This window comes from Aptenodytes patagonicus, chromosome 9, assembly GCF_965638725.1.
Source record: "Aptenodytes patagonicus chromosome 9, bAptPat1.pri.cur, whole genome shotgun sequence".
In the NCBI taxonomy this organism is placed as follows: Eukaryota; Metazoa; Chordata; class Aves; order Sphenisciformes; family Spheniscidae; genus Aptenodytes; species Aptenodytes patagonicus.
In genome coordinates, this window is record NC_134957.1 from 3144942 (window position 1) to 3164583 (window position 19642).

Sequence of the window (19642 nt, forward strand, 5' to 3'; positions counted from 1 at the left end):
GCAGCTCTGTTCTTAAACAGGGACAAAAAAGCAACTGAAATAGCCCAGTGGTTCTCGCCAGGACTAAGGCAGCAGTCGGTGACACCAGCCCCGCTCCTCTGCAGAGATGCAGAAGGAGAGCGCGTTAGTTTTTAACGTCCTTCCAAAAAGCGACAAGGGAATCTGCAAGTGAAAAGCAGCTGCGCTTACTTTTCCTCTGTGACAGTCTGGCCATTGCTTCGTGTTTCCTCTATGATGATTTTTTCTTCCTCAGGAAGAAGGACTTGGGGGATGGAGTCTTTACGGGAGCCTGTGTACAAGAATTACTCATCAGGAAGAAAAAGAGAGACTTTCTCTGATGCCCACGCCGCTCTGGAGACAGCAGCCTCGTTCTCCCTGCTCCTCTGCAAGCCTGGGGCAGGCTGGGGACACGGGGGCTTGAGCAGCCGCCGGCTATCTGCCACAGTTAAATACGAGCTTATACGTACCGCTACCCTAGAGCTAAAGCAGCAAGTGGAAAGTTTTCAAGAGTGCTCACTGCATCTAAAGCTACATCATGACTTATAAATGAAATAACTCCATTAGGCTCAAGAGCTCTCTTAAGTACCACGGCCTCCCTTTTTTAAACGTACCATTATTTGATAGTTCAGTGATTTAATTTGACATCTCACCAGCAATGATAAATAGTTATATTTCCAGAGTTGAAGATGTTAGATAGGTACTTATGAAACAACTTGTTCTTAAACACGCAGCTGATTGAGAGATAATATTCATGCTTCCTTTCTAAAGCTATATGCAACCTGAGATTACCATCAGGTTTTCAGTGCTGACAGCCACAAGGCACTGACTAGGTTTGCTTAATTCCTAACAAGTGCTGGTGAAATAGCTGTGTCTCATCTGCCCTCCTACCTGCTTCATTCTCTGTGTTTAGAAGAAAAACAATGGCAACTAAACCACTAGGTAGATGAAGCTCCCTTATCTTGAAGATTGAACACCACACAGTTTCCTAGCATGAGTCTCGTTGCTGTATGATGCAACCATCTGTTTTTTCCCAGAGGGGTTATCAGTGTTGCAGGCAGAGTAAGAAGTAAATAATCTGGTTGTGTGCCCACCTGAGCTGAGAGCTTGCTGGAAGCCTGCCCCGGTACAGTATGCCTCAATCACCTTCAGGATCTGAGCATCTTCTTCCAGCGCAGCCGTACCTGTAAAATATTGCAGACAACAGCTATCACAAAAAACAAAGTGCTCTGGCTTCATCTCTCCCAGCCTTTGCTCCCAAGTCCCTTAAGAGAAGAACGTGTTGTTTCCTTGGCTGACACTGTCTCTGGGACTTTGCCTAATTCCTTTCTGAGGTCCTTTATACTTTCTGGCCTTTGCAACATAATGTGGCATTGAGCACCATGATTAACCGGTACGAAAATGCACTTCCAGCTGCTCACCTCAGCAAAACTCGGGGGGGTGATGCCTGACTTTGGGTGCAGGGAACACCGGGAGATGGGTAGGCAGAGCAGCCCTGCTAGGAGGGGTCCGGTACAGGTGCATCAGAGCAGGACTTGGAAACGTGAAGTCTTCATTTCCAGCCCTAGCTCAGCGCTGTCTTCTCGAGGGAGACAACTGACCTTCAGGCTGTACACCGTAGCAGCTCACTGCCAGGTGACATGGCCTTTCATGTAAAACCCTGAGGAGCATCCCAAGTGGACTTCAGGGAGCTGTCAGAACATCCCTCTTTGCAGGTGAACACCCCTGCAGGGATGGGGTCTTTTTTTGTTCCTTGGTCCCCCATGGAAACTGTTCCAGGACCTGCTGGCATGGTCAGGTGAGGGTTTGTCCCAGCTCTCAGATATATTTTGATGACTGTTGATGTGCAGTTTTACTGCAGCTTTTAACTATTTTGAAGTAGTTCCTTGGCTTCGTAGGCAGAACAAGACCACCCACAACCACATGATCTTGTGCTAGCAACCACGAGGAGGGTGGTAGCATGCCTGGTAGTTGTGACTGGGAGGGGATCTGTCAGAGGCCGAGGACCAGTGCGCTTCCAGAAGCCTCCCGTGCTCAGCAGCACGTAGGCTTGCTCACAACGTGAGCATCCTGTCGCATCCTGCGCTGTAAGAAAGGCTGTTCTCAAAGTCCCGTGGAGATCACCGAGCATGCAGAAACCTCCAAAAAGAAGAGAAAAATACACCACTTACTTTTCCGAATAACAAACTCTTCATCGGATGGTTTTCTCTCAGTTTTCCTTTTTGGAAGAAACTTCTTCATTGTTTTTGGACTTTTGCTGGAATCCTATAGAGAAACAGACTCTTGTGTTTAACCAGAACCAAAGGCAGCTCAAACAGCAGAGCAGCACAGCTGAATGCAGCTATCCACGTTTCGCACAACACATTAGAGAACTATAAAGCAGACAATGACAAAGTTGGGGAAAATGATGTTTTTTGCTTTTCCCATGCGCTAGTTGTGGCCCACTGCTCCCTGGCACAGCAGTGGGAATTGCACCTGCAAGTCTGGGACAGGACAAGCTCCTTTAGCGAATTCAACCCTTTAGCCAAAGAATTCAAACACATTCACAGCACTTTTAGTCTCCCCACCAACTCTGTGGTCTTTATTAAGAAACCCTATAATGTTGTTTATTTCCTTGACTCAATTTGACTTCTAATATAAAACAGTTGGCAAATGACATTGTTTCCAAATGATTTGTTTGAGAGTATAAATCCCACACACACATACACAGAGAACAAACAAATACACACAAAGTTAGTGTTTGCTATGACTCCACAAGTAAGAAACACAAGCTTTTATCTCCTTCACAGAGTTACAAGTCTTGCTGATATGGAGAGAATTAGTGCATTAGTAGGTTACATGCAAGATGGATTTTAAGCAGGAGAAGAGGCATGCCAGGAAGTTTAAGTACCATAATACTAAATCCTTCTTGAGACTTATCTCAAAACATATTTGCCAGTCGCCACTGGCTCTCACGATAACTTACCAATACAGCCAGGCAAAATTAGGGTCATGCAAGCACAAGAAGGGTGAACAGGAACAAGCATTCTTTGCCACGATAAGCCAAAGAGATGTATCTACCCTTACCTTTAAGATATAAGACATCCTCTACAATGAATATGCAAAGAAAGAGAAGATGAGTGTGAGAGATTGATGATTGTATTGACCAAGTCCATTAAATCCACAATTCTAAAACACATTTAAATGTTAGTCTTGTGATTAATGTGGCACACCCTCCGTACTGGTTTTAGAGCTCTATCAACATGCAAAGGAGCACGGTGTCATGCAAAACTGAAAAAATTACATGTGAAACGCATGGTAAGTGGGCATTAATACACTCTAAACACATCAAAATAGAGAACATGCTTCCTCGGTTAGTAGTAGGTTTCTGCAGATGTTGGCTGTCTAAAACGGTGCTTAAAAAGGCAGGACCCATTGACGCTAGCCAGTGCTGCAGCCACCCCAGGCGCCCGGCTCCATCCGAGCCCCGGGGAGCAGCTTGGGGTCTGGCCCCATGCTCAACACTAGTCCTGCAGTCTTCAACCCAACCCTGCCAGGATGATGGGATGCTCTGCCCACCCTGGTGACAATCTCCCAGAACTGCATCTTCTCAAAGGGGATCTGCCATCCTCACTGGAGACCTGACAGCGTCAGGCATCAGCGCAGCTGATGCCAGCTCTGCTGGCAGGACAGGGAGCTCCCTGCACACCCCGTGGAGGGTCCCATCCCTGGGATGCTCGGCACAGGGAGCCACGCGGCTCTCCTGCAGGTCTGGCCATCAAAGTCCTGAATCCCAACATTATAAACCTTTCACCTAATGTAAAGCAGGCCGCTTAAAAAAAAAAAAAAAAAAGACATAATCTGTAAATCTTTTTCACTTTGCTAACCTGAATCCGGACACACCGCTTTACCCACAGCACCTGCTCTGTCATTTCAAATGATTACTGGCAACAGAACAGGAAAAATGACCCAATTTCAATGGAAAAAACAAGGGTGCTGTGCAGTACGCAAGCAGGTTCTGGGGTTTCCTGAGCACAGCTAGGTACAAGGAAATGCACAATGGATGTCTGAAAATCTCTAATCTTTTAATCAAACTCCCCCACTCCCTTCCCTGCAAATAACCTTTGAAATTTGTATTCCTTCATTATATCTTCATTATAGGAAGGTGACTTGCACCGAGCTGTTAGCATAGTTTATTTTGTGCCCTACTTTAAATTAAAAAATAAAAATAAGAATACAGTGAAATAGGACTTCTGCTTAGTGATTGAGCACCCCAGACAGAGGGACGAGGCAGATGCAGACCTGCTTGGGCCAACAACTGAACTTATTTCACATTTGTCATCGCAGGCTCGTGTCCACGAGTCCCTCCCCTGGGAGGGGAGCTGCCCCACAGGCTCAGGCTGACTGACTGGGTACCAGACTGTGCCTGCCCAGCTCCACTCCAGCTCTGGTAGACCCGTTGGCTTTTGGGTTTCCATCAGTGTGGCCAGCACAGCCCGTTCCCATGCAAACCACATTTTTGGTCCTTTGACACCTTGCACGCTACCATCCCACCTGCAGCAGCATCCCACCCCTTGGGGCTCCCCGCCTGCTCGGCTGCTGTGGCAAAAGCCTCTGGCCTGGTTTCGATGCAGAGAGTTTAACTCCTGCTGTGTGCAGCAGAGGACAACTGAGAAACTGCAAAGGACTGTGGTATTAATGATATCACTCAATCTGTGGTTTTGGCCTACCTTATAAACAAATATCAGCCTTGCACTTTCACGCAGAAAAATTTCTCCTATAATTCAAGCCTCTTCCTATATTTTAATTCACCACACAAGCAAGAAATGGTTTAACCTACATTAGGGATTTGGACCATGCAAAGATTAAGGGTCGTTTCCAGTCTGCTTGGTTGGTTTTTGAACAATTTAATTCCCGAACTGAAATGTGTTGTTTTACAAATTTTAAGAAATAAATGTAACAAAATGCCATGAGGCTACCTAAAATCTCTACCTGGAATAGCGGACCCACAGCCCCCCCGGCTGCTGGGCTCTTCATCCCTGAGTGCTGGGGAGCTGGGGGGGGTGCCAGCCCCCTCCTCGTCCCTGTCCGCACTGGGAGCCCGAGCAGTGACGCTCCCAGGGCTGCTGTACCAAGAAGGGTGGCTGACTCAGAACCGGAGTGCTCATTCAGTAAGAGGAACGTTACCCGAGTTACTGGTGAGTAATCCCAAAAGTTTAATGTGAGGTAGGGAAGGAGAGCACTGCAGTTACAGCAGGGGGTGAGAATCAGAGCTGGGTTGTATTTTGGGTTTCCCCACGCCGCCTCCTACCTCCCAGGCTTGGGGTTTCTGTGGGGGAAGCGATCCCTCGGGCTGCTGCCTCCCAGCAGGCTACGGGTGTGTAAAACACTCGGGTGGGCGGCGAAGGAGGGTTGAGCCCCACAGCTGCTGCAGGGAGCCCTGCTCCAGCCACCAAAACACAGGGTGGAAGACACGAGAAATATCAACAGGCCTTTTTCCTCTTCCTCTTGGTGCAGTATTGCTGCTCGATCCTGCAGCGCCGGTCAGGGCAACGCTGAGCCACTGCTACGGCTCCTCTTGACACAGTATGTCCCGGCAGGGAGCCCAGCTCCCACCCACGGCTCAGACCAAGGCAGGAGGAGGAGGAGGAGGGGAGGCAGCTCCACCACAACACCAATGGGACACACAAGGCTGTGGGACACCCCACCGCAGGACCGGTGACATCCAGCAGCTGAGGGCACTGGCTACAGCAGCCGACAGCAAACATCGGGAACGGGGCTGAGCCTGCAAACACATGTGCTCGTGCTTCACTTGTAGCACAAAGCCAGCCGCAGCGACAAGCATCCATCGCAGGACTGGGGCAGAGTCATGTCTCTCAACATCCCCACTAACCTAAGCTTCTGTGCCCTCACTATGGGATAAGAACCCCGGACACAAGCACTAGGGATTGCCATGAAACCACGGTCCTCTGCAGGCACACGGGATGATTACCTCTTTGTAACTCAGTGCTGCCGATGGTCTGAGTGGAGGAGCAGGACGGAGGCAGCTCAAGCTCCAGGGCTTGAGGATTTTGGGGGGTTCCAGAGGCCCACGGATCTGTCCGGCTGAACTAAATGTCTGAGAAAATAGATGAGAAGCAAATGAAGACTGTTAGCCACCAAACAACGTAGAGAAGCAGAGGGGGATGGACGAGAGTTCACTGTGAACTCCTTTGGGACATCTAGGTTGCAACAAAAATAGGGCAGGATACATGTAAAATGGTACAAGCACGACATGGTTACAAGCAAAACTGCAGGCTGTGTCTTACAGCTGTACACATTACCTCAGTATCAAGGTGCGTTGCTGAAACAGAGAGATCAGGCAGCGCTGAGGAACCCTGGGCAGCAGAGAGGCTGGGGAGGTGAGACGCTTACCGAATGAGCGCTCCAGGACTGCGTTTTGGATACGGTGTTGCATGTCCCTTTGGTCAGCCTTTGCAAGTGGTCAAGCCATTCGTGCAAGTCCTGGCTGGTGCTGCAGGACACAGTGATCCGCTCCATCATGTTCCCTGCGGCAGAGCATTAAATAACCGTCTTTAGTATGCGGTAGAGACCCAGGAGGAAACACAGGGTGAGCTCAACTCAGCACAGCAGCAAATGGCTCCTCGGCTGACAAAGTCCAGTGACTACAAAAGGCCAGTGCAAAGATGCGACTGCCCGTCGTGCTCCGGGCACCCAGTGCCAACCAGAGTGGGAGCAGCACAGAAAAGCTAAGGGAACTGGCAAGATGAATGTGTGAGGAATTATTTAAAGTTAAAAGCAAGCAAATGCAACATTTCCATGATTAATAGGACCCTGACGCCAAATACCACCAGCACAAATAGCTGCACTGCAGCCAAGTCACTGAGCATGACAACCATGTATAGCTGCAAGTAATGAGATAAACTGAAGGGGAAAATTGGGAGGAACATTAGGAAAGCTACCTGATGACCAGAGACATTAATCTGTCAATAAACAAGGCACTCACAGCTGCACGGGATGGACCCTGGATGCAGACAGGGCACGCACGGCACAGAGCAATGCCACAGGGGCCACAACCAGCCCTAGCAGGAGATTTGTCCCATACGAAACACTATGGTCTCCGAAAGCAGCCCAGAGACAGAGCTCAAGGGCCCTGGGAGGAGGTTGCCTCAACCAGGAGGGAGATGCTCAGGAACTGAGACTTCTAACACATGGTAAAAGAGCAAAAAGAAGAGCGTGGCACAGTGGGTGGGGGGAGGAGGAGGACCAGTACCTCCAGTGGCAGCTGCTGTTTGGACTGGGAGGATGTCCCCAGGCAGGGGCCACACTGACCTGCGATTTCAAACATGTGCTCATTCCCTTCAGCATCTTCCAGCTTTGTCAGCGTCATTCCCGTCAAAGGCAGCTTTCCCTAGGAGAATTGAGGAGGAGTCAATGTCTGCATCTGCTTCCCAGCAGGCGCTGTTCTGCTGGTTTCTGCTGATTCCTTTCTCTTTGGGAAATGCCATTAAAAACTAATCTGTGAAGGCTTCAGACTGCAGGAAGAGTCTCCTCTAATGTATGGATCCAGATTTCCCTGCACAACTAGGTCGAACCCCTGAGAAGGGGCTCCCATGAGAGCTGAGTCACCTCCGGCTCATCTGCCGTCCTTTTCCTTCACTAGGTGCAAACCCTTTTTACAACCAAGTCAGGAGGATGAACTTCCCCCGGTTTTTCTGAAAGCCTTCCCTGTCCCTCTGTTTGGCATGCTGAACTGCCTGCTCACCCTACTCCTGCTGGTGGGTAAAAACGAAAAACCCAGCCAAATCCTTCCCAAATCTTTCCCGTCCCCCTCATCACCCTTGCATAAGACAAACAACACATCAACAGGACAGCATCCTTTTCCTGGAGGGTACTGATGGTTTCAGGCAACTGGAGAAAAGCCAAGCTCCCAACAGCCTGATTGCAGCCATTCAAATGGTAAAACACAAGAAATGCAGTGTTTTGGGGTGCCTCATGGAGTGGAAATTTTGGGCTTTTTACAGCGGGCTTTATAGTAGTGAAGCGTTTTCCAGAGATGGCCCAACCCTGAGAGCCAGCTGGCTGCTCATGTGGGGCAAAACCCTACAGCTGGGTCAGGACTCCTTACACACACACACACACAATTCTTGAGAACAGCATGTAGGACAACATGCTGCGAGGTTTGGGGTTTTTTTTTCCTAATTTCACAGCATTCACACTTACCAAATGGTGTTTAACCAGTTGGCAGGACAAAGGCACTAAGAGTCCTGGCAGGCATGGTAAAACCAAGCCCTGGTTCCCAGCCTGGGGCATTTGCATCACAACAGAGAGGTTTAAGGAAACAGAGGATTTGAATTTGATAAGAGCTATCTGATTTCCTTTTTCACACCTAACGGCTTGCGACTTCAAATTAAGCATGTCTACCTGATAGATGAACCCACTCATCCGTGGGCTTGCAGACAGCATCAGCAAAACGTTTGAAAACAACAAGAAATATCGCTCTTCTTTCTCCTGCGGGGATAAGAATTTAGGTTAGTCCAGTCTGCAATGCATCACAAGCACTTTCCTCCAGCAAACTGAACCTGTTGCAGCTGGAATCACAGCCTGCGAGAGATCACCCCCAAACCAATTATTTTGGCTTTTTTTCTTCACAGCATCTCATTCCTGTACTAGTTTTTCCTGCATACGTTTTTGTCTGCATCCTGCTAATTCTCTTCCAATCATTTCAGAGTGCCTCAGAAGACCAAGACTTTATGTCTCCCAGCATCTCACATCCCAAACAAGACTCTGGGACTAGACTCTACAGGGCTTTGTTTTACAGGTCTTCCCTTCCCAAGGAAAAGTTGCTACAGCAAGCAAGCAATTCAGTGATAACACCAAACATGCAGTATGCATGGCTTTAACACCACTGGCGAAGGTCTGTGGCAAGCACTGGTGCAATGCTTTAGGACCAGTAGCACAGGAATCCCTCCAGTTATTTCCAAAGCGCAGTCAGCTCTGGAGGGGGACGTCACAGCAGCCGCCGCGCTGTGCACAGGACGTGGCAAAATGGTTATGCTAATGCACACTTTCAAGTCACTCTCATTTCTGAGTAAGTCACAGGGGGGAAGGAGGGAAAATAATGTGCTATATGACACTGAGAGGCTTCTTTTGCTTGAAAAGTGTGTCACCAAAGGCCTGAAGCTAAGCTCCCGGGGCGTGATGCAGTGCCTGACTCCAAAGATGTGCACACTGAGCAGCTCTTGTCCAGGTAAAATTATTTATCAGCATTATTTGTCAGCACTTTGCTGGCCTGGGGTGAGAGTAGCTGCCGCCTTGCATCGCTGAACCCGTGAGCAAGGGGGTATTTGGACACAATGTCTTTAGCCAGGAGAAAGACCACCGCACTCACCTCACTTCCCCCACACTGTACCATAACCTGGGACATGTAGATGATGTTTCCCATCGTTTTTATGTCCTCTCCTTCCCAGCGCTGGATGGATTCAGAAAGGATCTGCAGTTCGAGTTGTTTCCTCTTCCTCAGCTCTTGGCATTGTGACTGGGAATCACAGCGGGGTGCTTCGTTAGCCGAAGGGCTGGCGCAAACCCAAACCATCCCAACGAAGATGGTTTCACCAGCAATGCTCCCACAGCCACGTGGGCTCAGGGCTGGTCACGTCAAGGGATCAGGAAAGCATGCTTTGGCTCTATTATACAAAGTTAGTTAAAAAAATCACACCCTAGCAATTTATGAAGTAATGAATACGTTAAAATGTCAAAGAAATTGCGAACTGCACTGAGCAAACTTTTCTTTCCAAACCAGTCCTACCTCTGAGAGTACAGGGTCACATTTTCCAAACCAAGACAGACACAGAGTTAAAAGTCTCTAATTTTGCTGCTGCTTAGGGAGACTTTGCCCATTTTGCCCAAACAGCAGAGAGTTATACTTGCAGCAATGCAAAGCCCCCACGAATCAGATGGGTGGATATTTTCTAACCAAAATTTGCAAACCCAAAAGCAGGACTTGGTGCAATATTTCAGCGGCGCAGTAGAGTAGCACAAAAAGACGCTTTTGAAGGTGCCATAATTGAAAAGATTGCACTGATGCTCAGCAGCTGGGGACTGGTAGAGCTCCACGGAGCGCCCAGTCCTTCAGCAGCTTTCAGCAAGCAGAGGACAATGCTGACTGAGCAATGACAGCCCCGCAAATCCAGGCAAAACTTGCTTTAACTGACCCCTCTGCCAATGGGGAAAGTTGCTGCAAAGCCAAACCCAGGCTCAGTTTTCACCAGCTGCTTGTTTTTTTTCCAAACCCCTGTTTCTGACAGAGATTTTCCTCCTTTCCAGCTCAGTTCCATACAAACTCTTTGACTATTCAGATCTTCAAAGAGAGAGGCTGCACTGGGTCTAGTCTGAAAACACACAATTTTGAACCAGACTGTGGGGGCTTCCTTTGGTTTTACAACTGTTGTCTGCTTTGATGGGTGTCCAAATCCAGTGTTCCCAGGATGCAAATCCATATAAAATCCACAGCATCCATCACAGTCTGTGCAGATGCGATGCGGCTCCACGGTCCCTGCCCTGCCGTTGCTTGGGAGCATCCCTGGTCCTACCACGGGACCACGTGTCTGTCGCAAGGGGCATCTCTACCCATCTAACCTCAAATCTGCACCGAACCTTTGTAGTCGTAATGTAATTACATTAAACTGCTCAGCGCCCAGGTACACATTTCAAGTAACACTGTCCATGACTTACGAGCATTCCTAAAGATTAATGACACCTTGTAATTGAACTGAATTATTCCCCTATTATCTACTAGAAAAAATGGAAAGGGAGCCGAGTTTCTAAGTAAATGTAACATAATCGCCCTTTCCTGTTTTCTATGAACTTTCTCCTCCCCATCTTTTATCTGCACTGCTAAGCATCGAAAACTTGCATCTGCTGTGCTAAGGAAGGAAGTTGGACCACATCTGGAGTGGTTATAGTGAAAGGTATTCGGTGGCTACAAAGCGAGAGAGATTATAGCTTTTTTAATAACCGAAAAAAGCTTTGCCGGGTAAAACCTTTGTGCACGTGGATGGCTTTTCCCCCTCTTTTTCATCTCATTGCAGTAGGAGTTTGAGGGGTGTAGGTAACACAGCTCACAGAAATAGGTTTGTTATCTCTGACTCATCCCTTCGCTGCCGCTTGCTCTGTTCCCCACCGATGGCCACGGTACCCGGTGCCACACATTACCTGCAATATGGTCAAAGCCTCCTGATGCCCAGGGAGCAAACCTCAACAAAACCAAGAGTCGCTCAACGGGCTCAGAGGGGTTGAGTCAGACAGCCGTGTTAACCTTTCACAGCTCATCTGAACAAGCAAGGGGTGGTCTAGTTTCAGGTGGCAAATGATTAGGGTATGGAGGCAAAAGGAGATGAAAGGGACCCCGCCGCCACCACTACCCACACGTGGCTTTCTGCAGCGGAGGAGAAAGTCGGAGATCCTCCGTTTCTGCTGCTGGGACCACAGAGCCAGCGTGTAACTGCTGAAACACACAGCCAGAGGGGCAGCTCTAGGCTTGAAACTTGAAATTAAGATTCTTTATAACCCATCTTTTCCATTCCAAAAGACCTTTTTTTCTAATGAGGAGACAAATGTCAGGCTTGACTCACTCTTCGTGAAATGCAGCTCTGAAATGGAGTGTTCTATTTTAAGAATTGCCACCTACCACAAGGGACTTGAAGGATGTGATGGCTTTCAAAACCTCTTCGTGATCTGCATGCGCCTCCTAGCGAAGGGAGAGAAAAATCCCTCAGCCACCAGCAGCAGCAGCTGCCCTGCGCAGCACCCACAGCCCTGGCGCACCCAGGGCTGCAGAGCTCGCAGGGTGCTGGGGGATGTGGGGCTCAGGCAGCATGGGCTGCAGGAGCAGGCCAAAATCCCCCAGGTATCTTCCTCACCACCCTGTTCAATGTGACACGCAGCTATGCAATTCATGCATACCAATTTAATGAGTGTAAAGTGGCCAGAGCAAGAGCAGGTATGATTTTACTTCGAACAAACTCGGCTTGCAAAGAAAATCAATCAAAACAGGCAGAGGTGCAGGGTGGATTTCTGGTTTCACCTTCAGGAGGGAAGCTTCCATTGGCATGCAAGGTATTCCAGCCATTGCCTCATCAAGGGTGCAGTTTCCATGAGCATCAATGGGAGCCTCACCTCTGGGTTTAAGGGAGGGCACGTCTGAGCAGAGAGCTCTTGAGCCAGGGAGGGGAAAATGGGATGCTGCCCCTTATCTCTGACTGCAGCTGCCTTCTGGTACTCTCCCAGCACCTCCTCCTGGGCATCTAAGGCCCTACATCATAAGCTCTTCACCATCCAGACCTCATGCCAAGCAAATCCTAAGGTCTCTAGGTTGTGATGGAGCTGTCCCTGCGGCCGTCAGAGGCTGCCTGGGATTGCTCACCTCTGAATCCGGGACGAGGGCTGCCCTGAACATACCTGCCCTGTCTCCAGCTGCACAGCAGTGCAGGGAATGCTATGGCATATATCCACACTGCATACATCTATATTGCATACATCCATACTGCATACATCCATACTCTTCCCACGGCATCGCAGCTTAAACCTCAACCCTACTGATTCATGCAACAAAACCCCCACACTTGGCTTAGAAACTAAGAGAAATAGCTGATGTGTGCGTCCCCGAATCCACTGCTGACCCCATACAGCATCCTGCAAAGAGCACGCTGTCTCTGTACGGGCATGGTGGCTGCAGCCAAGCTCAGCTCAGTCCCTGCAGCTCAGCTAAGCCAGGTGAGAGCAGGACAGGTCAGGTCTGTAGTGTGCCTACAGTGCAGGCTCTTATGGCCCCTCCTATGCAGAAAAAACCCTGGCTCAAGCACAGAGGTTTTAATCCTCTGGCTGGGATGTGGATTTGAATGATCATGGCTAAGCATGCTGAGTAATTAACAGGTAATTAATACTGGAAGAGGGAAAAAGCAAACCTAGTTAAAAATAGACTGTTACTTCTGTTTTCTTCACCTCCTTGCACCACCCCTGAGGTTTGCATCCCCGCGGCTGGAGTGCACCAGCAGGCAAGTAGCAGAGCTCCAACAGCAGAGATCTTTACAGTCCCCGGGGGGAGAAATGTCCTAAAGCAGATCTGCCACCTGCCGAGGAAGTCTCTGTCCCCCCTCACTGCTCTCCCTGCTCCCCAGCACTCGCTCCTCCGCCCCCGTGTCTGCACCGGCTGCCAGATCAATGTCTGCCTGTGCGGCTCTGCCTCCACCCAGGAGCACAAGCCTCGGGTGAGGGGTGGGGACGTGCCTGCAAGCTGCAGGAGCAAGCAGCCGGGGATAGGAATCTCATAAAATGATAATAAAAACACTGATTTATTACCCGCTGTCCAAATAAATACCAGCTGTAGCCTGACCCTGACCTCTACTTTTACTTGTGCTGGAAATGGCCCATCTTTGAGGAAGGGCTGGGGCGAAGAGCAGACAATGCCTTCCCACAACATCCCCCAGACTCCACCGCTTTCCCACTTTTAATCTGAACGGTAGATAACGTCCCACAGAAGTGGAACACCTCCTTGGATGGGTGGTAAGTACTTTTAGCAACGTGGTGCTCAAATACCAACGGGCAGAGGTACCTCTTGCAGCTCGGGGGGCAGCTCTTGCAGTATCAAGGGGCACAGCCTGCCCAGCAGTCCCACATCCCACCTACCTCCATGTGCCGCTCCAGCTCCTGCAGCAGTGTCACATATTTATCCAGCCTCAGGAAGGGTTTGCTAAGGCTCGTGGTTAAGATGAGAATGCCTGGGTTGGCCGCACCCTGGCTCTCCATGAACTTCTCCAGCTCATCACTATAAATAGAGACAACAACAAGAAGGAGGGCTCGCCACCACTCAAGGCTGTGTTTTGCTGCCTCCCACGCTCTCCTGATGGCTGGGGCTCTGCTCCGAGCTGCGCCTTTTAAAGGCAGCCCAGCCTCCCCTCCAAGCATCCCCTGCCGCAAACCTGGCAGGGCAGGCAGGGAGCTGCGAGCTTCCAGCCAGGCAAGACCCCGCTCCCCGGGGACGCAGGGGAGGATGCTGCGTGGTGGCGGGTGTTGGTGTGCACAGCCTCTGGGGTACATCGGTGCCAGCAGCTGGTCCCCTGGCACAGCGAGGTGGCACAGGGCCCGGCGTCTGGTGGACAGCGGGGGCTGCAGAGGCTGGTGCTGTGCTGGAGGATGCCGCAGCAACGTGCCGTGACCCTGCTGGGAGCTGTGCTGCTGTTGTGAGCTCGTACATCGCTCTGGAAAACATGGCTTGTGCATGTCAGCACATTTGTCAAAGCTGATTCTTTGACTGATCGAAGAAAAGGGTTCAGACTGAGGAACCACATGAATGAGTCATTTACAGGAGCCAGGCTTTTCGTTAGGCTGAATTAAAGCTGGATTTCAGCAGGTAAGTAAATATATGGTGAGTTCCCATTACAGAATGGGAAGACTTAAACAGTATAGGCGGGGTCCTGGCTTTCCCATCACTGCAGGGAGGACCGCTAAACTGCATTAGGGATGACACAGTTGTAGTCTTTTGGCTTGGCATTCTCTTTAGCATGACATCACACAGATTCAAGTGTCTACTCAAGTGGGACATGTTGAAGGAAGATGTTATTACCGCGATCTACCAATGACTGTGCAAATCGACCATTTGGTTGAACAGCAGCTCAATCATTAAATTGGGTAATTCCGGGTGACTTGATGACTGCCCTCCTTTTGCAACGATGTGCCCCACACCGTGGTGCCACAGGGAAACACAATCCCATCTGCCGGTGTGTGAGCACTTCAGCAGTGGGTCTGAAACAGCATCTGGGTCCTTCAGCAAGTAAGAATCACAGGAGATGCTACTGCAAGGGCTGAGGTTGCCTCTGTTTTACCCAAGAGTCCTGTATGTGCAGACAGGACCTGTGAGACCAGCTCTGAAGACAAGCAGCATGACTTGTCTCCGTGCTGGAGCTGAGAGGCTATGCTGAAGAGCCCAAAGCCCCAGCAGTTTTCCCAGCAGCAGGATCCCATGTTATTCCCCTTGCCCTATGGTCAAAATTCAGGTCAAAAGCCATGCCAGGCCAAGTATTAATAATAAAAGTAACTTTTTAAAGGAGGGATTTCAGTCTGAATCTCCTCTTCCATCACTCACCTGTGTTGCGTGAGGACGTTGACTGCGGACGGGTGGTTAGCACAGTACGTCAGGTACAGGGACCTGAACTGGGGCATCAGGTTCATGAAACAGCCTCCCACGCGCTGCTGGTTCTCGGGGAGCCTACAGACGCCAACACACCAGCCACAACGTTAAGCCTCTTGATCTGCACCCTGCAGCTACGACACTCTCAGGTACCTGCCCAGGAACCACCCGCTGCATGGGGACATTCCCAGGTCACCGCATAACTGCAGCACCGAGCAAAATACCCACGCCTGCCACTTGGGAAGGAGGAAGAAGGAGGTCCTCAGATGGGACTGGGTTTCTGTGGTGCAGACAGCGAGTACAACAACCCATTATCAGCCCGTCCTGTCCCACCAGCAGAGCTGCAGCTGGGATGCCGTAGCCCACTGCAGCTGATGAGGATGTGCTGGAAAGCACTGGGTGCAATGGAGGGGTGGTCCCACTGTCTGGGCTGCCCATGAATATGAGAGAGGAGATGGAGAGAGAAAGGGAAGCCACAGCCTGAATACATTTCCAATATTCAGTCTTTTCCCCATCCCTTTTCAGCCCTTCCAAAGGAGGGGCTGGGCTAAGGCTGAACATGTGTGCCAGCCTCCCCGCGAGAAATTATTACCTCTAATAATTTGCTGTTTGCTCCCTGGCAATCCCCATCTTCATGCCTGCCAGATCTCCCACCCTGCATGTGTCTGCATCTTTGGTCTAGTGACACTTTCACGTTAGGTCTAGTGACACTCTCGTTCAGCAGATGCCTTAACAGTAGAAATGTCAGAGTTTCTTCTGCCTTCCCTCCTGCCAAAGCACTACCTGCTGCCTTTCTTCAATCCTGTTATTTTCTTCTATATTTAACAAGTCTAAGACAGCAGCCAGGAGGAACATTAATGAACGTGTCTTTCTATTATTTTTAGTTGCAGTTTAGTAGCTTAATACCCTCAGCGCTATGGCACGAGCTTACTTTGCAACTTCTTCCAAGGCTTGGTTCAGTGTTTGCTGAAATGCAGAGATTTCTTCCACGTTTCCCAGCAATGACGCGATGTCCACGGCGCTGAGCCTAGAAGAGTCAAATAGCTGATTAGCATCAAAGAGATGTTGCTCTCAGGAGTATCCCCATGGTATCTGTAAGCAGTCCTTCCAAAAAGACCCAAGAACTCCTCTTTCCCCAGATACACCATCAGACATGGGAAAACACAAAATCCATGATCTGTGAGCTACATACCACAGCCTCCCGGAGAAGATGTCTGCTGTCAAGGATTATCTTAATTGGATTTTAATCACTTAATCACACTAATCTTCTCAGACGTTTAGCTGTCTAACAGACACAGACAGATGGGATTTCAGCCAGGGGTGGGGAGGGAGGTGTGTGCAGACACAGAGACAGCTTTGTCTTCAGGGATTCATGCTGTGGGTTTCCCTACAGGAGGAAGGTCCTACAGAGCAGCCCCTCGGGTAGGGGTTGCTTGGTTCCTTGAGCAAGGTTGGATTTTTCCTAGCCAAAACTAATGCATCTGCTTCTGTCATCCTCAGAGCAATCCTCAGAGTCACTCTCGTACCACCCTCATTTAAGCCATTTGCTTAATGCCAAGGCTGAGAGCATGAGAAATTTTCACAGTTGAATATATCCCACGTGAAGATAGGAGGAAGGAAGGAGAGATTTAAATACAAAGGCCTTAAGACACCACTCTCCCATCTCTCCGAACTGGACAATATCTAAACATCTGCCCTCTGCCCACGATGCCCCGGGGCTGCCCGGTCCTCCTGCAGTGTGCTCAGCCGGAGGGACCCTGGCCCCAAACGCAGCTGCATGGACGGGGTCGCCAAGCCAGCACCATTCGGAAGAGACAAGTGTAAAGCTGAAGCAATAAGCAGGAGGTGAAGTTAACTGCACTGGGTCTTTTGTGCAGGGTGAAACTATCAACAGGAATCTGCTGAGAGGCACCAGTGCGCTGCCTGTCACTGCCTGGGTAAGGACAGGACGGCATGTGCTGCCTCTGGCACCACACTCGCCGGCACGGATGGAAAACACATCGGCTTATTTCCGCAGGTAAGCCCTGACAAAGTCCCTCAGTCTCCCTGGCATTGCTCAGGCCGTAAGGGATGGCAGCATGCTCTTCCTGAGCATGGAGGTACTTAAAGCCGATGGCTGCACAGATGGGGAGACAGGGGAGTCACTTCTTGCTCAGCAGCAGTTCGGATTTAGCAAGAGGCAATCTAACCGCAGAGAATACGTGTTGTCGTGCGCGAAATGAAGAGATGACTAGGAGATGCCGCTTGGGGCTGAGAAGTCACAACAAGGCAAATTACAAGGGGAGAAGCCATGCAAGGCATACTGCCAGCAAACATGCATGCCAGGAGAGCCACACACGAGCTTGCAGATGGGTTGTTACAGCCAGCCCTCCACCAGATGGAAATGCCCATCTCTAACACAGCCGAATGCCTGCACGACCGCTGAGGAATAGGAATGAGCAGAAACCTGTACAACATGGGGGTTTTTTCTGGTTCACAGAGAAGCTGTGAGGCTTTACAAGAAGAGCAGTAACAGTCCCTAAACATTCCAAAGCAGGAAAGTAATGAACTATGATCGATTTTACAGGGTTCTCTCCACCTCAGATGCCCTTATATCTTACTTATCATAAGACTGGAGGGGTCTTAAGTAAGTTCCCAGAAGTGACTGTAGTTCCTTCGCATAATCTCGTTCTGTTTCCAGAATATTTTGCAACACCTAGGGTGAGAGACAGAGCACTGAGTAGATCTTAGTACTAGCGACTAGTCAAAGGAACATGACATCAGCTTCCAAGTGTGGAAAAGCATGGAAGTGTATTTTAAGTCCATAAATTACATTTGTTAATGCAGAACCCAGAACGCTCAGGAAAGCCCTGGGGGGTCCAATTTCGGGATTTTACTTTGCAAACTGGGGGAGGCCTGGAAAGCAGATGTTAAGGGCTGCTCCTTCTTCTCTGGCAAAGCATGAAGACAACATCAGTTCAGACCCGAGTTTAGTATTTGACCCCCGAGAGGCTCATGCCTAACCCTGCATGCATAACTGGCTGCCAAGGTATGCAAACAAATGATTTGTGCATGCATCCTGGGAGCACCGTTTGCACGAAGGCAGGCAACAATTTAAATGCAACAGTGGCCAGACCAAGGACGGCTCCTGTGGCAGCTCAAGCCAGGGCACAGCTCACTTGCCACTTCAAGGACATGCTGAGTTGGGTTTGGTCCTGCTAATCCATCTCAGCAGCCAATTCGTCTCCGGCAGCAGGGTAGGCAAACCCACCGCCTGCACACTCCCAGTTAGCACTCAAGTTTCTCAGTGCGATGAGCTTTAGAGACAGTGGAGGTGGTTCCCAACTCTCTGGACATATTGTTTCTGCTTTGCTTTGCTTGAAATATATTTAGACATGCTAATGTCTAAGCATGTTTCACCTCCGGCACCGAGAGCCAGGGACGTTCACATGCAGACATTTTAACTCTCTTATACCACAGGGCTCACTCTAGCCTAGACACAGCAGGAAGGTTCCTGCCCCCCTTTGCCCGACATCATCGCTCCAGTAGCAAGATGGTAGAGGTGGTGATGTTTCTCCACCCCTTCTGCAGCCACAGTTGATAGCCTGGCATGCTGACCTTCTCCAAAGCCAAGCCCAGGTAACAAGCCAGGCTGTGAGCTGCGGCGGCTGCCCCTTCTCCGAGGGCTGCAGCTGCTGGCACAGGCACAGGGCAGGCAGCTCGGGCTGTAACATCTCCAGCCAAACCCAAGAAAGGGATCATGGACCAGAGCCCTAATTTAGCTTGCGTCACACCGTGACATTATCTCCTCATCTTTTCAACAGGAGATAGCCTGCAGTCAATGGCAAGGACTGTACCGGAGACATTGTGCCTTATTCCCCAACACTGATCTCAAAGCTGCCACCTCTGCTATGTTATCTCAGTCGCCTACTTTGAGTCTCTCCTTTTGACATCTTGCAGCAACTTCCATTTGCGGTTTATTGTCTCGACAGCCCTGAACCAAGGAAATGGCAACAGCAGCATTTAAATACAGAGTCGCATCCCCAATTGTTACAAATTGCTTCAATGATTTCTAAGGGAAGGAGCCAGTTCAGAAGATTAATAATATGCTACTCATTAAAATGTATGATCAGCACTTTAAAACTTACCACAGGGTAATAATTCTTTGTCAGCTGAGTGCTTTCAAGTCCTTTTAATGCTTTGGGAGAGAGCGGTTTATCTGTACAAAAAAATACATCAATAAATTACAGTGCACAGCTCTCATTATTCCAGCAGGAAAAGTCACTGCCACATCACGTCCAGCAAACATAACTTCACCGCTGTGAACACAAAACTTCAATTGCAGGGTTTTTTTGCCTGTTTCAGAAAAACCTGGAGCAAACCAAAGGCGTGCATGACGCCGAAGGCAGCCGAGCGAGTTGCACCAGAAGCACAGCACAGCCTCTGTCAACTAACTTACAGGTTTGCTCTGAAATCCCTGGCAGCAGCCCAGTGTCTGGC

The 19642-nt window shown here is 49.7% G+C and overlaps 1 protein-coding gene across 4 annotated transcripts in view; it reads right to left on the bottom strand.

Annotated features, from left to right (window-relative positions):
- The window catches only part of ARHGEF6 (Rac/Cdc42 guanine nucleotide exchange factor 6), a 41027-nt gene that overhangs the window by 3714 nt on the left and 17671 nt on the right, over positions 1–19642 (bottom strand). For 3 of the 4 annotated variants that reach the window (XM_076346953.1, XM_076346956.1, XM_076346955.1), the window contains 15 exons: positions 19291–19361; positions 17764–17858; positions 16095–16190; positions 15119–15241; positions 13663–13801; positions 11666–11725; positions 9368–9514; positions 8401–8487; positions 7309–7387; positions 6391–6524; positions 5969–6094; positions 3064–3084; positions 2169–2262; positions 1092–1181; positions 190–289 (listed from right to left, as the gene is read on the bottom strand). In XM_076346953.1, coding sequence (XP_076203068.1) covers positions 190–289; positions 1092–1181; positions 2169–2262; positions 3064–3084; positions 5969–6094; positions 6391–6524; positions 7309–7387; positions 8401–8487; positions 9368–9514; positions 11666–11725; positions 13663–13801; positions 15119–15241; positions 16095–16190; positions 17764–17858; positions 19291–19361 — 1462 coding nt within the window. The remainder of the gene's footprint in view (positions 1–189; positions 290–1091; positions 1182–2168; positions 2263–3063; positions 3085–5968; positions 6095–6390; positions 6525–7308; positions 7388–8400; positions 8488–9367; positions 9515–11665; positions 11726–13662; positions 13802–15118; positions 15242–16094; positions 16191–17763; positions 17859–19290; positions 19362–19642) is intronic. The other variant, XM_076346954.1, reaches the window with a different exon arrangement.